The sequence below is a fragment of the Nerophis lumbriciformis genome, linkage group LG08 (assembly GCF_033978685.3).
Source record: "Nerophis lumbriciformis linkage group LG08, RoL_Nlum_v2.1, whole genome shotgun sequence".
In the NCBI taxonomy this organism is placed as follows: Eukaryota; Metazoa; Chordata; class Actinopteri; order Syngnathiformes; family Syngnathidae; genus Nerophis; species Nerophis lumbriciformis.
The window spans coordinates 41,482,501-41,499,997 of NC_084555.2; the positions used below are offsets into that span (position 1 = coordinate 41,482,501).

At 44.7% G+C, this 17,497-nt stretch overlaps 1 protein-coding gene across 4 annotated transcripts in view; it reads left to right on the forward strand.

The window, feature by feature from the left end:
- Nucleotides 1-16,459, forward strand: part of LOC133611818 (synapse differentiation-inducing gene protein 1-like) — a 43,304-nt gene extending 26,845 nt beyond the window's left edge. For all 4 annotated transcript variants that reach the window (XM_061968965.1, XM_061968968.1, XM_061968967.1 and 1 more), the window contains one exon: nucleotides 15,954-16,459. In XM_061968965.1, the coding sequence (XP_061824949.1) occupies nucleotides 15,954-16,112 (159 nt within the window). In that variant the 3' untranslated portion in view covers nucleotides 16,113-16,459. The remainder of the gene's footprint in view (nucleotides 1-15,953) is intronic.
- The last annotated feature ends 1,038 nt before the right edge of the window (nucleotides 16,460-17,497 follow it).

The following is a 17,497-nucleotide window of genomic DNA, read 5'->3' on the forward strand; positions in this document are numbered from 1 at the left end:
ATATATATATATATATATACACCTATATATATATATATATATACATATATACACACATATATATACATATACATATACAAATATATATATATATATATATATATATATAAATACACATATATATGTATATATACGTATATATATATATATATATATATATATATATATATATATATATATATATATATATATATATATATATATATATATGTATATATATATATATATATATAAATATATATATATATATATATATATATATATATATATACATATGTATACATATATATGTATATATATATATACATACATATACATACATATATATATATACATACATTGATTGATTGATTGAAACTTTTATTGTAGATTGCACAGTACAGTACATATTCCGTACAATTGACCACTAAATGGTAACACCCGAATAAGTCTTTCAACTTGTTTAAGTCGGGTCCACGTTAATCAATTCATGGTACAAATATATACTATCAGCATAATACAGTCATCACACAAGTTAATCTAAGTTAATCATCAGAGTATATACATTGAATTATTTACAATCCAGGGGGTGGGATGTGGAGGCGGTTGGGGTGGGGGGGTTGGGTTGGGTTGCTATCAGCATAAACATATACATACATACATACATATATACATATATACATACATACATGCATATATATATACATATATATGTATTTATATATACATATATGTGTATGTATGTATACATATGTACAGTATACATATATACATACATATATATATACATATATATACATACATATATATACATATATATATGTATATATACATATATATACATATATATATATATATATATATATACATATATATACATATATTCATATACATATATACATATATATATATATATATATATATATATATATATATATATATATATATATATATATATATAAAATTAATTAAGGGGGGAAACCTAAAAACCTATAAGCAGGAGCTGGAGAAATATCTGGAAGAAATGTTTGTGGATGACGAGAAGAACGTGCAGACTGCTATTCCATCGGACATCCCACTATTTGAACAACCACAACAACAGATGGACATTAGCCCCCCAAAGTGGAGTGAAGTGGAGAAAGCAGTAAAGCGGGCGAGAGCATCATCAGCCCCAGGGCCAAATGGAGTTCCGTATCGACTCTACAAGAGTGCCCCTGACATACTTCGCTTCCTGTGGCGGCTAATGAGGGTGAGAAGGGAATCATACCCAAAGCATGGTGTTGGGCCGGAGGAGTCTGGATTCCCAAGGAGAAGGAATCTACAGATATCAGCCAGTTCCGCCCCATCAGCCTCCTCAATGTCGAGGGTAAGATTTTCTTCAGCTTAGTTGCCCAGAGGATGACCTACTACCTGCACAAGAACAGATTTGTGGATACCTCAGTCCAAAAAGCAGGAATCCCAGGGTTCTCCGGATGCCTCGAACACACCAGCATAATCTGGCATCAAATCCAGGCTGCGAAGAAAGAGAGGAGATATCTCCAAATCATTTTCCTAGACCTTGCCAATGCATTTGGTTCTGTCCCACACAGTTTCCTCTGGGTATCCTTCGACTTCTTCAGGATACCAGAGACCATCACCAACCTTGTCAAAGCATACTTTGAAGATCTGCAGCTCTGTTTTACGACGTCAGACTTCACCACCACTTGGCACCATATGGAGGTTGGAATAATGGCAGGGTGTACCATCTCCTCGTTGGCCTTCATCATGGCAATGGAAGTCATTATGCGAGCATCCAAGTGGGTAGTGGGTGGCGAACAGCTGAGTTCCGGAATTCGCCTACCTCCTCTCAGGGCCTATATGGATGGCATGATAACCATAACAACTACAGCACCCTGCACCAGGTGCCTACTAGGGAAGCTTCATGAGAACATCACTGGGGCCAGAATGAAATTCAAGGCATCAAAATCAAGTAGCATCTCCATCATCAGAGGCAAACTGACAGAACAAAGGTTTCTCATTAGTGAAGAACACATTCCAACTGTGTCAGAGAAGCCAATTAAGAGCCTGGGAAGGTGGTATGACTCAAATCTGAAGGACACTGAGCAAGCAGACAAGCTAAGGCAAGAAGTCACCAAAGGTCTGAAAACATTGACAGATCTATGCTGCCTGGCAAGCTGAAAATCTGGTGCCTCCAGTTCGGGTTACAACCCCGCCTCTAGTGGCCACTAACCATGTATGGTATCTCCCTCACCAGAGTGGAGAAAATGGAAAGAACAATCAGCTCTTATGTTAGAAAGTGGCTAGGTGTCCCTCGCTGCCTGAGTAGCATTGGCCTGTATGGTCATGGATTACTCGAACTGCCTCTCTCTAGCCTGACAGAGGAGTTCAAATGCTCCAAAGTGAGGCTCGAGATGACCCTAACAGAGTCGAAGGATACTGTGGTCCGAGCTGCTGCCCCAAATCTGACAGCAGGGAAGAAGTGGTCAGCTAAGAACGCAGTACAGCAGACAAAATCTGCTCTTCACCACGCTGACATCGTGGGGCCAAGTCCAGCATGGATAACCCGGATTGGGACTTGGAGAGACACGACCTTCCTGAAACAAGGCATCCTCTGCGGAGCGGCGCAAGCTGCTCGTGGCCAAGGTAAATAAATGATAAATGGGTTGTACTTGTATAGCGCTTTTCTACCTTCAAGGTACTCAAAGCGCTTTGACACTACTTCCACATTTACCCATTCACACACACATTCACACACTGATGGAGGGAGCTGCCATGCAAGGCGCTAACCAGCACCCATCAGGAGCAAGGGTGAAGTGTCTTGCTCAGGACACAACGGACATGGCGAGGTTGGTACTAGGTGGGGATTGAACCAGGGACCCTCGGGTTGCGCACGGCCACTCTCCCACTGCGCCACGCCGTCCCTAGGTCCGTCGACAGGAAGAGTCGAATAGATATGCCAAGGCTGTGGCGCAAGCTAAGCAGGGCCAATGGACAAGGTGGGAAGGGGTGGAGAAACAGAAGATCAGCTGGAGGGACATATGGGAGATGGAATCGAGTAGGGTAAGTTTCCTACTTCGAGCAACCTATGATGTCCTTCCCACCCCCAAAAACCTCAACCAATGGCTGGGTGAAAATCCATCATGCCCCCTGTGCTCAACACCAGCTACACTCAGACACATCTTCACTGGGTGTAAAGTGAGCCTCTCCCAAGGACGATACACCTGGAGACACAACGAAGTACTCAAATGCTTGGCAGCAACCCTGGAAAGCAGGAGAACAACCAACAACTCCTTTCCACCCAGGACACCCAACCTGAATATGCCAGTTGCCTTTGTTAGAGAGGGGGAACGAAGGCAACAAAAGACACCATCAAGGCCCAGGTTGGGATAGCTGGAGGCAGATGCTGGTGGACGTGTATAAGAAACTCATCGTTCCACCAGACATAGCAATTACTAACTTGCGGCCTGACCTAGTCCTGTGGTCCAACTCCCAGCACATTGTGTACTTCGTTGAACTCACAGTCCCTTTGGAGGATGCGGTGGAGGAAGCTTTTGAGCGGAAAAAGCTCCGGTATGCAGAGCTCGCTGCAGAGGCTGAACAGCAAGGCTGGAGAACACAAGTCTGCCCTGTAGAAGTTGGATGCCGGGGCTTTGTGGCAACATCAACAATAAGGCTGATGAGGGACCTGGGAGTTGGCGGTCAAGCTCTACGTCAGGCCATAAAGGAAACATTGCGGGTGAAAGAGCGGCGCAGCCAGTGGCTCTGGCTGAAGAGGAAAGACCCCAACTGGTCACCAAAAATAAATCATTACTCATGCTGAGGCTGGTCAGATGCAGAGGGGGGTGCTTCTGGGACGCCAGAATGCACCGCTGAACCAATTTGAGGCGTCGTGGGCCCAGTCAGCGAAACGTCCATGAGAGTAGGAGCCCACTTGAAAACCCTAATGATGCGTCTGCCCAGCCTGCAGCAACACAGATAATAAGTCAGTGTCTTTAAGTCTTCAACACGGGAGGTAGGAGGTGGCACTCTGGATTTTAACAACTTGTCCTGTGTATTTGGAAACATATACAGGTATACATGTATATACCAATATATACATAAACATATACATACATATATATATATACACACACACATATATATATATATATATATATATATATATATATCTATCAGGGGTGTCAAACTCAAATACAGAGTGGGACAAAATTTAAAACTGAACAAAGCCGCGGCCAAGGTTGAACAAATTAACCTTAACGTACTTTACGAGCTATCGTCACGTCCGCTTTTCATCCATTCTAGCAACGTTCAGACACAGTTACAAGATATGTGCGGCTTCTGTACGCACACACGAGCGAATGCAACGCATACTTTATAAACAGCGATACAGGTTACACTGATGTTGCCAGTATAAAAAACATTAACACTGTTAGAAACATACGCCACACTGTGAATCCACACCAAACAAGAATGACAAACACATTTCGGGAGAACATTCGCATCGTAACACAACATAAACACAACAGAACAAATACCCAGAATCCTTTGCAGCACTAACTCTTCTGGGACGCTACAAAATACACCCCCGCTACCACCAACCCCCCCACACACACACACACCTTGTAGCGTCCCGGAAGAGTTAGTGCTGCAAAGAGTTCTGGTTTGGTGTGGATTCACAGTGTGGCGTATATTTCTAACAGTGTTAAAGTTTTTTATTCGGCTACCCTCAGTGTAACCTGTATCGCTTTTGATGAAGTATGCGTTGCATTCTAATGTGTGTGCGTGCAGGAGCCGCACATGTTATGTGACTGGGCCAGCACTCGTTGGGCTGGCTGGCTGGCTGGCTGGCTGGCTGGCTGGCTGGCTGGCTGGCTGGCTGGCTGGCGTTTGGAAGACTCCCGGGAGGATCGGCGGGCCAGCTTTAGTGTTAATTTTATATATATATATATATATATATATATATATATATGGTAAAAATGTAAAAAGAAAAAAAAATATTAAATTGTTATATGTATCCAGTGATTATACTATAAAGTTATTTTCCGTTTAACTTCACCAGTTTTAGATTATTTTTATTAAAAATCGCAGAATTTTCACATTTGCCGTTCAAATACTGAGAAGAGACGGTGCGGTGATCAGCAGCCAGTTGAGGCACGTCACTCATTTGTGCCTCACCATGGATTGCGGACTCGGCTAACTGCTGGCCTGCTGTGCAGTGAGACCGTATTGCTATATGAACTATATTATACATTTCCATAGTTTAGTTAGCTGAGGTATATAATGTACAGTGTATTTTGTCAACAACTGTATGTGTGTAATGTATTTCTTGTGCTGAGCGATCATAAAACGGCTGCAAAAGACGCACTGGCTGAGGCTCAGTAATCCCGCCTCCTGCACCCCCGCCGTAGAATTTGCACCCCCTGACGGGAGTGTTATATCAACTAAAGCCCACACTTAAACTTTCCACGTGCAAGATTTAATCTATTTAAAAAAGTTATTTCATAAGAAGCCAAAAAGTGCAAAAACAATAATGTTCGTGTTGGAGGAGTTGTGAATGACTGCAGGGCCACAACAGAATCAGAATCAGAATCAGCTTTATTGTCATTACGCAAGGTAACGAGATTGAGGCCATTCCATACAGTGCGATGTGTGCATGCTAGAAAAACAATGTGCAAATATATAAAAATATAAAAAATGTAGAAGTGCAATGAATATGGTGTGAAATGAATATATACATGAAAAAAAAAACAAAAAAACAGGGTGGTTGGTGGAATGGGTTATTGCACCGAAGAGAAGGCAGTTATGAGGGACAATGGGGCAGTCCGTTCAGGATGGTTATGGCCCTGGGGAAGAAGCTGTTCTTTAGCCTGTTTGTTTTGGTTTTAATGCACCTGTAGCGCTTCCCAGAGGGCAGCAGGTGGAACAGGTCAGAGCCAGGGTGGGTGCTGTCCTTGATGATGGCACTGGCTCTGTTGAGGCAGCGGGAGGTGTAGATGTCCGTCAGAGAGGGGAGAGGGCGGCCGATGATCTTCTGAGCCGTCTTGACCACTCTTTGCAGCCTCTCCCTGTCTGCTGCAGTGCAGCTGCCGTACCATACCGTAATACAGTAGGTCAGCAGGCTCTCGATGGACGAGCGGTAGAAGGTCAGCAGCAGGTCAGGCTTCAGGTTGTACTTCCCGAGGACTCTAAGGAAGTGTAGCCGCTGCTGAGCCTTCTTGATGATTGATGTGGTGTTGACTGTCCAGGAGAAGTCATTAGAGATGTGGACTCCAAGGTACCTGAAGGTGTGGACCCTCTCTACACGCTCGCCGTTGATGTAGAGGGGGGCAGGGTCGGTGCTGCTCCTCCTGAAGTCGACGATGATCTCTCTGGTCTTGCTGGTGTTGAGAGCGAGGTTGTTCTCCGAAGACCAGGCCGTCAGCTTCAGGACCTCCTCTCTGTAGGCAGCCTCGTCACCCCTGGAGATGAGCCCGACCACTGTGGTATCGTCGGCGAACTTGACGGTAAGGTTGTCACTGTGGGCCGGACTGCAGTCATGGGTGTAAAGGCAGTAGAGGAGGGGGCTCAGCACACAGCCCTGTGGGGAGCCGATGCTCAGCGTGCGGGAGGATGAGAGGTGCGGGCCAAGTCTCACATTCTGGGGTCGGTCCGTTAGGAAGTCCCTTATCCAGGCGTTTGTGAGAGGGGGGAGGCCAAGAGTGTCCAGTTTATTGCAGAGTCTGTCCGGGATTATTGTTTTGAAGGCAGAGCTATAGTCCACAGAGAGCATCCGGACGTAGCTCTGCTGCTGCTCCAGGTGGTTCAGAGCATAGTGGAGAGCAACAGCGATGGCGTCCTCTGTGGACCTGTTCGCCCGGTATGCGAACTGGTGGGGGTCGAAGTCTGGAGGGATATGGTCCTTGATGTGCTGGAGAACAAGTCGCTCGAAGCACTTCATGATTACCGGAGTGAGGGCCACTGGTCGGTAATCATTCAGGCTGGTGATGGGAGACTTCTTCGGCACCGGGATTATTGTAGATGACTTCAGGCAGGATGGGATGACTGCCTGAGCCAGGGAGAGGTTGAAGATCCTGGTGAGGGGGGGAGCGAGCTGGTGGGCGCACGTCCTGAGCACCTTTCCAGGTACTCCGTCTGGTCCGGTAGCCTTCCTGGGGTTCACAGCCAGGAGCACTCGTCTGACACTGTGCTCCTGTACAGTGAGTGGAGTGGCGCCGGAGCCCGGTGGGGGCGGGGGCAGGGCTGGAGCAGATGAGTGTCGCTGGGGGGTTTCGAAACGGGCAAAGAAACAGTTAAGCTCCTCTGCCAGTGTCGCACTCTGATCCGCAGTTGTCATATTGCAGCCTCTGAAGTTCGTGATGTCATGAATGCCCCGCCACACCTCCCGTGAGTTTTTGCTGGACAGATGGGACTCTATGCACCTCCTGTGGTCCGCCTTTGCTTTTTTAATCCCTCTCTTCAGGTCGGCTCTAGCAACACTGTACAGTGCCCTGTCCCCTGACCTGAAGGCTGCGTCGCGGGCCCTGAGGAGTGTGCGGAACTGGATGGTCATCCAGGGTTTCTTGTTGGGTAAACCCGGATGGTTTTTTCCACAGTCACATTCCCGATGCAGAACTTTATGTAGTCCAGCACCGTTCCTGTGGCTGTCTCCAGCTCCTGTTGTTGGAAGAGGTCCCAGTCTGTGTGTTGGAAGCAGTCCTGAAGTTTGGGGAGTGCATCGTCAGGCCAGGTCATAACAGTCTTTGTGATAGGCCTGGCCTGGCGTCTGATGGGGGTGTAGGTAGGAGAGAGCAGGAGGGAAAGATGGTCTGACTGTCCAAGCTGGGGGAGGGGTGTAGCTCTGTACGCGTGCTTTATGTTGGTATACACGTGGTCCAGGGTGTTCTTGCCCCTTGTAGAACACTTCACGTGCTGGTAGAACTTAGGGAGTACAGTCTTCAGATTGGCCTTATTAAAATCCCCTGCTATGATATGAACACCGTCGGGGTGGGCCCGCTGCTGTTCGTTGACGGTGTTCAGCAGAAGAGAGAGCGCTGTGTTTACTTTGGCGTACGGTGGAATATACACAGCCGTGATGATAACAACAGACAGCTCTCTCGGGAGAAAAAAAGGCCGACATCTAACAGACATGTACTCCACGTCCGGGCAACAGTGCTGTTCAGTGATTGTCCCGTTGTTGCACCAGTTCTCATGCACGTAGATACAGAGCCCCCCTCCTCTGCTCTTACCGGAGTCCTTAGTTCTGTCCCGGCGGAGCAGAGTGCGTCCGGCTAGCTGCATGCTAGCATCGGGTATTTCCGGGTGAAGCCAGGTTTCGGTGATAATCATAGCACAACAGTCCCGAACATAGCGGTTTCCAGCAAGTTGTAACTCCAGGTCGTCCATCTTCTGTACAAGGGATCTGGCATTAGAGAGGAACAGGCTCGGTAGAGGTGGCTTGTGGGGTTGTTTCCTAAGCCTGAGCAAGACGCCGGACCTGCGGCCACGCTTCTGCTTCCTCTCCCTCCTCCGTCTGCGCCGTCTCCCAGACCCGACAACAAACCACGGAGAGCCCTGTGCTCTCGCTATGTCATCTGGGATGTTGTGCTCGTGGTGAAAGTCGCTCGAAACAGATATCTGGTGCGAGTTACCGATATCCAAGAGTGACTGGCGGGTGTACCGGGTGTTTGCAGTACAGGTGGTGCACAAAAGGAAAAAAAACATGAAGAAAAGAAGGAAGAAAGAGCACTGAAATGGAGAGCCGTAAGCCGCTGCGTCTGTGCGCGCCGCCATCTACATTAGGTACACCTGCAGACTGCAGGTGTACCTAATTCACAACTCCTCCAACACGAACATTATTGTTTTTGCACTTTTTGGCTTCTTATTAAATAACTTTTGTAACCTATTTTTATGGGCTTTCCTCTTTGTGATGTTAAATTCCTGTTATGCGCTGTTATACAGTATATGCCTTGAGCTCTTATTTTGAAGGCGCTAAGAGCGGAAGTGATGACACGTTGGAGTGGAGCGTAGGTTTTTGAAAGAAGGTAAATAAAGTGGTCCTCGTGTAAACTGGAGCCTCCGTGTTTGTTATTTTGTAGTTTCATACAGTATAGGCGACATTTATAAACCCTCGGTTACACTTTTTTAAATAGATTCAATCTTGCACGTGGAAAGTTGAAGTGAGGGCTTTAGTTGATATAACACTCCCGTCAGGGTGTTCATTAATCCAGCACAACAGCGGCGCATGGACTTTATTTATAAGTAAAGGTAAGACCATAATAACATTTTTTTATTAAATGTGCTTTTTTGTGTGCTACAGTTTGTATGTGTAAAGTTAAAGTTAAGTTATAGTGCCAATGATTGTCACACACACTATGTGTTGTGAAATGTGTCCTCTGCATTTGACCCATCCCCTTGTTCACCCCCTGGGAGGTGAGGGGAGCAGTGGGCAGCAGCGGCGCCGCGCCCGGGAATATTTTTTGGTGATTTAACCCCCAATTACAACCCTTGATGCTGAGTGCCAAGCAGGGAAGAATGCTGGTATGAGCTTTTAAACATAACCCGTTAACTGCTGCCAATCAAATGGTGAATAAGATACTCTTTAGGGTTCATATGTTTGTAAATCTGACTGTGATGAAGTCAGTGCCTCACCAGCCATGAACCTCACCGCACGTCACTGATATATATATATATATATATATATATATACAGTTAGGTCCATAAATATTTGGACATTGACACAATTTTCAGTATTCCAGCTCTGTACAACACCACAATGGATTTGAAATGAAACAATCAAGATGTGCTTTAAGTGCAGACTTTGAGCTTTAATTTGAGGGTATTTACATCCAAATCAGGTGAACGGTGTAGGAATTACAACACATTTGATATGTGCCTTCCACTTTTTAAGGGACCACAAGTAATTGGACAATTGGCTACTCAGCTGTTCCATGGCCACGTTTGTGTTATTCCCTTGTTTTTTTTTCATTTATTTCATTTACAAAGAGCAGATAAAAGGCCTAGATGGCATTTCAAGTGTGGTATATTAATTTGGAATCTGGGGAGGTCATCTCTTAATATGATGTCCAAAGAGCTGTCACTATCAGTGAAGCAAGCCATCATTAGGCTGGAAAATCAAAACAAAGCCATCAGATAGATAGCAAAAACATTAGGTGTGGCCAAATCAACTGTTTGGTACATTCTTAAAAAGAGAGAACACACTGGTGAGCTCAGCAACACCAAAAGACCTGGAAGACCACAGAAAACAAGTGTGGTGGATGACAGAAAAATCCTTTCCCTTGTCAAGAAAAAGCCCTTCACAACAGTTGGCCAGATGAAGAAAAGTCTCCAGGAGGTACGTGTATCTGTGTCCAAGTCAACAATTAAGAGAATACTTCACCAGAGGAAATACAGAGGGTTCATCACAAGGTGTATACCATGGGTGAGCCTCAAAAACAGGAAGGCCAGATTAGAGTTTGCCAAGAAACATCTAAAAGAGCCTGTGCAGTTCTGGAACAACATCTTATGGACAGATGAGACCAAGATCAGCTTGTAGCAGAATGATGGAAAGAGAAGAGTATGGAGGAGGGAAGGAACTGCTCAAGATCCAAAGCATAGCACCTCATCAGTGAAGCATGGTGGTGGTAGTGGCATGCATGGCTGCCAGTGGATCTTGATCTCTTATATTTATTGATGATGTGACAGCTGACAAAAGCAGCAGAATGAATTCTGAAGTGTTTGGGGCAATATTATCTGCTCATATTCAGCCAAATGCTTCAAAAGTCATTGGACGGCGCTTCACAATGCAGATGGTCAATGACCCCAAGCATACTGCAAAAGCAACCAAATAGTTTTTTAAGGCAAAGAAGTGGAATGTCCTGCAATGGCCAAGTCAATCACCTGACCTGAATCCAATTGAGCATGAATTTCACTTGCTGAAGACAAAACTGAAGGGAAAATGCCCAAAGAACAAGCAGGAAGTGAAGACAGCTGCAGCAGAGGCCTGGCAAAGCATCACAAGGGACCAAACCCAGCGTCTGGTGATGTCTGTGTGTTCCACACTTCAGGCTGTCATTGACTGCAAAGGATTTACAACAAAGTATTAAAAAATGACAATTTTATTTATGATTATATTAGTTTGTCCAATTACTTTTGGTCCCTTAAAAAGTGGAAGGCACTTATAAAATGGGTTGCAATTCCTACACCGTTCACCTGATTTGGATGTAAATACCCTCAAATTAAAGGTCAAAGTCTGCACTTAAAGCAGATCTTGATTGTTTCATTTCAAATCCATTGTGGTGTTGTACAGTGCTGGAATACTGAAAATTGTGTCAATGTCCAAATATTTATGGACCTAACTGTATATATATATATATATATATATATATATATATATATATATATATATATATATATATATATATATATATATATATATATATATATACACAACGCACAGGTGTTAGACCTGGTGAGACGCAGGAGGTGCCAGGCCCGGAGTCACCCCATAGTGCCCAGAACCTCCATGTGTTGCAAACTAATCTCTCGAGCATCAAGTCTGAACAAAGGCGGATCAAGTGGCCTGCAGCTAGCATGACCTCACTCTGGAAGCAACTCGATGACGATGTCGACCAAATTTTGGAGGCAATGGCGAAGGGAGAAGCCGACGGGAAGCTACAAGCTATGACAACAATCATTGTCAGCATTGCAGCTGAACGGTTCGGCGAGGAGGAGAAGAGAAGCTCCGGAACCACGTACTCAAAGAACCACAGAGCTGTAAGGATTCACAACATTAGGCAGGAGATGAAAGCGCTGAAGTTCCAGTACAAGGCGGCAGGACATGAGGAACGCACTGGCCTGGCACAGCTGATGTGCATCCTTCGGAAAAAGATCAGAATCCTCCGTCGGGCAGAGTGGCATCGGAGGTGGCGACGCGAAAGGGCACGTAAAGTGCTGCTTTCATCGCTAACCCCTTCAAGTTCACGAAGGATTTGCTGGGACAGAAGCGCAGTGGCAAACTGGCCTCCGCGCAGGAAGACATAGATCAACATCTGAAGCAGACGTCCAGTGACCCCGCAAGAGAGCAGGAGTTGGGAGAGTGTAACAACCTCATAGACCCCCCTGAACCAGAAATGCAGTTTGACATGTCGGAGCTGCAGCTAAAGGAAGTCAGGGAGGTTGTCTGCAGAGCTAGGGCAAGCTCTGCACCGTGACCGAGTGGCACTTACAAAGTGTATAAGAACTGTCCCAAACTCCTGCAGTGTCTGTGGAAAATCCTGCGAATCTTCTGGAGAAGGGGGAGGATCCCTGAGCAATGGCGAGTGGCGGAAGGGGTATGGATCCCAAAGGAGGAAAACTCCACTCAGTTTTCCTCCTTTGCATACCGGTGTGTTGACGCAGCTCATTTGGGAGGCTCGAGAGAACAAGCGCAACCTATCAGTACTGTTGCTTGACCTGGCAAACGCATTCGGCTCCATTCCGCACAAGCTCGTTCAACTCACTCTGATGAAACATCATGTAACCAGCAGGTGTAGAGACCTCATTGCTGATTACTACAGCAATTTCAGGATGAGGGTCTCTTCCAGACCAACAACATCCAGTTGGCACAAAGTGGAGATTGGTATTATCACACGGTGTACTATCTCTGTGACACTGTTCTCACTAGCCATGAATATGCTCACCAAGTTTGCTGAGCCAGAGTGCAGAGGGCCCCGCACAAATTCCGGACAAAGGCAACCACCCATCAGGGCATTCATGGATGAACTCACAGTCACGACAAAATCAGTCCCAGGCTGCCGTTGGATTCTGAAGGGACTTGAAAAGTCGGTAGAGTGGGCCCGGATGCGTTTCAAACCCGCCAAATCCAGATCAATGGTGCTGAAGAAGGGGAAGGTGGAGGACAAGTTCCGGTTTAACATCACAGGCACGGCCATCCCAACTATCTCAGAGAAGCCAGTCAAGAGCTTGGACAAGGTTTTTGACTGCTCTTTGAGAGACACAACATCCATCCAGTCGACATGCGCTGAGTTGGATGGCTGGCTGAAATCCGTGGACAAGTCAGGCTTACCTGGGAAGTTTAAAGCCTGGATTTACCAGCATGGCATTCTTCCCAGGATCCTGTGGCCCCTCCTCGTCTACTCGTTCCCCATCTCGACAGTTGAGATCTAGAGCGGAGGTTCAGCAACCACCTCCGAAGATGGCTGGGACTACCTAAGAGCCTGAGTAGCATTGCACTCTACGGGAACAGCAACAAACTGCAGTTGCCTTTCAAATCCTTGCAGGAGGAATTTAAGGAAACTAGAGCCAGACAAGTGGTTCAGTACAGGGACTCAAGTGATCCGAAGGTGGCCAAAGCAGGGATCCAAGTGAGGACTGGCAGGAAATGGAGGGTAGAGGAAGCAGTTCAAGAGGCAGATGCAAGGCTGCGACACAGGAGCCTGGTTGGAGTAGTCACACGGGGTCGAGCATGGCTAGGATCCTTTCCAACTCTCAAACTGAACACCAGGGGGAAGGAAGGCCGACGTCTTGTTCAGGATGAGGTGAGAGCGGCAGTGGAGGAGACAAGAACCTGCAAGGCTGTTGGAATGAAGCAGGGAGCTTGGACAAGATGGGAGAATGCGGTTGAGAGGAGAGTGACCTGGGCTGAGCTTTGGAAAGCCGAGCCGCATCACATTTCTCATCCAGGCAGTGTATGATGTGCTCCCAAGCCCTTCAAACCTGCACACATGGGGCATAACAGGTACAGGTGGAGGCATGACCAAGTCCTGAAGACCATCGCTGAAGCCATTAGCGCAGGACTGGCATGGGCAAAACAGTTCCACCCCTCCAAGAAAACCATCGCTTTTGTCAGAGCTGGGGACACGCCAACTTCTGCTAGAAGAACATCAGCAGGAATCCTGACGTCTGCAAAAGACTGGCAGTTGTTGGTGGACCTTGAAAACCAGCTGAAGTTCCCCAGCCATATCGCAGTCACCACCCTGCGACCAGACATGGTCCTGAGTCCACCAAACAAGCTGTGCTACTGGAGCTGACAGTCCCGTGGGAAGATCGCCTGGAAGCAGCCTTCGAGAAGAAGCTCTCCAAGTATGCAGGACTGGTCAGCGACTGTCAACAAGCTGGTTGGAGAGCAAGGTGTTTCCCTGTGGAGGTTGGATGCAGAGGATTCGCAGCCCGTTCCTTGGTCAGAGCCTTCAGCAGTTTGGGCATTGATGGAGAGAGAAAGAGGAGAGCCATCCGCAGTACCACTGAAGCGGCGGAAAGGGCCTCGAGATGGTTGTGGCTCAAAAGAGGAGATCCTTGGAGTCATGGTAGCCAGCTAGCCGTCTGGACACAAGCTGGGGGATTTGATCACCCCCGGTTGGGTCGCTTGGAGGAGGGCGTATGACCAGTTGAGAGACCCGAAATGCCCGGTGAATCCAAGAGGTCACTGAGGATGTGTCCAGACTAGGCATCAGTAGATGTATATAGACAGCACACATATATATACATATATATACATATATTTATATATATATATATATATATTTACACATATATATACATATATATTTCCATATACATATATACACATATATATATACATATATATACAGTGTAATACCCAGCAATATAATATATATATATATATATATATATATATATATATATATATATATATATATATATATATATATATATATTGCTGGGTATTGTGACCAAACAGCTCAATTTTTGTTTCATCTGACATCACATGGACAAAGATAAGACCTTCTGGAGGAAAGTTCTGTGGTCAGCAAAAATGTTGCTGTTTGGCCACAATACCCAGCAATATGTTTGGAGGAGAAAAGGTGAGGCCTTTAATCCCAGGAACACCAATTCCTACCGTCAAGCATGGTGGTGGTATAGTATTATGCTCTGGGCCTGTATTTGCTGCCAATGGAACTGGTGCTTTAAATGGGACAGGAGGATTACTTCTAAATTCTTCAGTCTTGGGTGCAGTTGGGTGTTCCAACAGGACAATGACACCAAACACACATCAAAAGTGGTCAAGGAATGGCTAAATCAGCATAGAATTAAGGTTTTAGAATGGCCTTCCCAAAGTCCTGACTGGACAATGCTGAAGAAACAAGTCCATGTCAGAAAACCAACAAATTTAGCTGAACTGCATCAATTTTCTCAAGAGGAGTGGTCAAAAATTCAACCAGAAGCTTGCCAGAAGCTTGTGGATGGCGACCAAAAGCGCCGTATTGCAGTGAAACTTGCCAAGGGACATGTAACCAAATATTAACATAGCTGTATGTATACTTTTGACCCAGCAGATTTGGTCACATTTTCAGTAGACCCATAATAAATTCATAAAACTTCATCAATGTTTTTTGTGACCAACAAGTATGTGCTCCAATCACTCTATCACAAGAAAATAAGAGTTGTAGAAAGTTTTGGAAAATCAAGACAACCATGACATTATGTTCTTTACAAGTGTATGTAAACTTTTGACCACGACTGTATGTATATATATATATATATATATATATATATATATATATATATATATATATATATATATATATATATATATGTATATATATATATATATATGTGTGTGTGTGTGTGTGTGTGTATGTGTCTGAATGTGACTGTGTACATTCAGCAGCTTTTAATGCCTTTTATTACATTGAGCAGGCCATGACGTTCTAGTCTCTTACATGTTTAAGCTACTAAAACGTGATGAATATAGATGAAATAGTTACATCCATTAGTCTGTCAACCCTCAGCACAACATTATGTTTCCCCTCAAACAATTACAATGGAAGGCATAATTTTTCATTGCTAACAAAAAGCACCTAAACAAGCCATTCGTCACTGACAGAGTAGTGACCTAATTGCCATGGCAACAAATAGCAAGGCGAGAGCATTTCTTGTTTTCTCTCCACTAACTATGGTGCAAACACCTACTCCTCCACTCGCCGCTGATGATGAGTAACTCATTTTATTCTCTGCTGTTTTTTTTTGTTTGTTAGACTGGCAAGGCCGTCGCTAAGGGAGACTTTTCCAGAGCAGGAATGAGTTCCAGGAGAGCCCTTTTTCTAGCTGCTCTGTCCATTACCATCGGCACAGGGATGTACGTGGGGGTGGTGGTGGCTCTCATAGCCTACCTGTCCAAACCTGGACATGTATAGCACTGTCTAAAGAGGGACACATGGGAGGAGAGTGCTGAGGATGGACTTCATTACTCCTGAAGGCGACTGGATTTCAACAGAATGAAGATAAAAACAAACATGGAGGAGAAACACTTATTTGTCCAAAAATAAGGACAGACTTCATTAATGTCAGAACGGGCGTCATGTGAGTCAAACAACGTTGATGTATTCCCTATTCAATGTCAATGTTTAAACAAAATACTTTTTATATTATCATGACCCAGAAAAAAACGAGCTAAATGTCATTGTGGACACAAAACTGGTCAACAGGGATCAACAGCAATATTTATGTTTATTCTGTACCGTAAATGTAGTAAATAAACACATTGGCATGAATATTTAAATCTCCTTTATTGTCTTATTCTCTCAGATATTACACTTGTGGCACAGCATTAACAATGAATATAAGAAAAAGCTGCACATAGAGTGTAACCTCAATTTACGAACACCTTTATTTGTGACTTTTTCGGTTTATGAACATTTACATTGCGCAAAGTATGCCTCTGTGTGCCGACCATGTCTAGTCGTAGTAACACTTAGTTCATTCATCCATTCATTTATTAATTTTGTATACCAGCTGAAGTGTGTTACAGCAAAGGAGAAGGCACACAAGCCGATGAAGGATCAACTTACACTGCTAGTTTGTGCTAGTGACTACACTCCCAGAGTGTGACAAATATTCACAGACACAAGGTAAAATTATTTTCCTTTTTTTGTTTTTTGTTGTAGCAACACCAACGAGACTTTTGTGTGTAACATTTAGGCTTGCTGTAATGTTGTTGTGTTGTTTGGATGAAGAGATTGTTGAGCCCATTACCCCCCTTGGGAGGCGTTACCTGTATGAGGCAGGTGATTGGTCTGTGGACTTACTGGCTGCATTTATTTACTGTATTGACCTGAGAAAGTGCACAAATTAAAATGAAACTACCCTAAATCCCTTAATAATTAAATGGCAGTTAAATTACAAGAATAATTTAAAAAATAATCTCATAATAGCTATGGGTTCGTAAAATGCTTTTTATTAAGGATCTCTGGTTTTGGTCACATTACCACTTTGTTAGTCCATCTGACACATATAGGAGTCTAGCATAGACCATCATGTACAAACGTATATGTAATATGCATTTTGCCATTACAAATATGTATTGCTCACAGTAAAATACCATCTGTAGCTACCGGTACATTAAAAGATTACATCTTTTGTGCTTTTATCCACATTCTCACCAAAAAATAACTGGATTTTTCCTCACTCTGTGTCCTAGTTTGCTACAATTTTTACAATAGTTTACTATTGCAGACTGCACAGAGAAACACTTGCAGAGTTTCGTCATGCTAATATGGTGGCACTTCTCTTTTCATACACG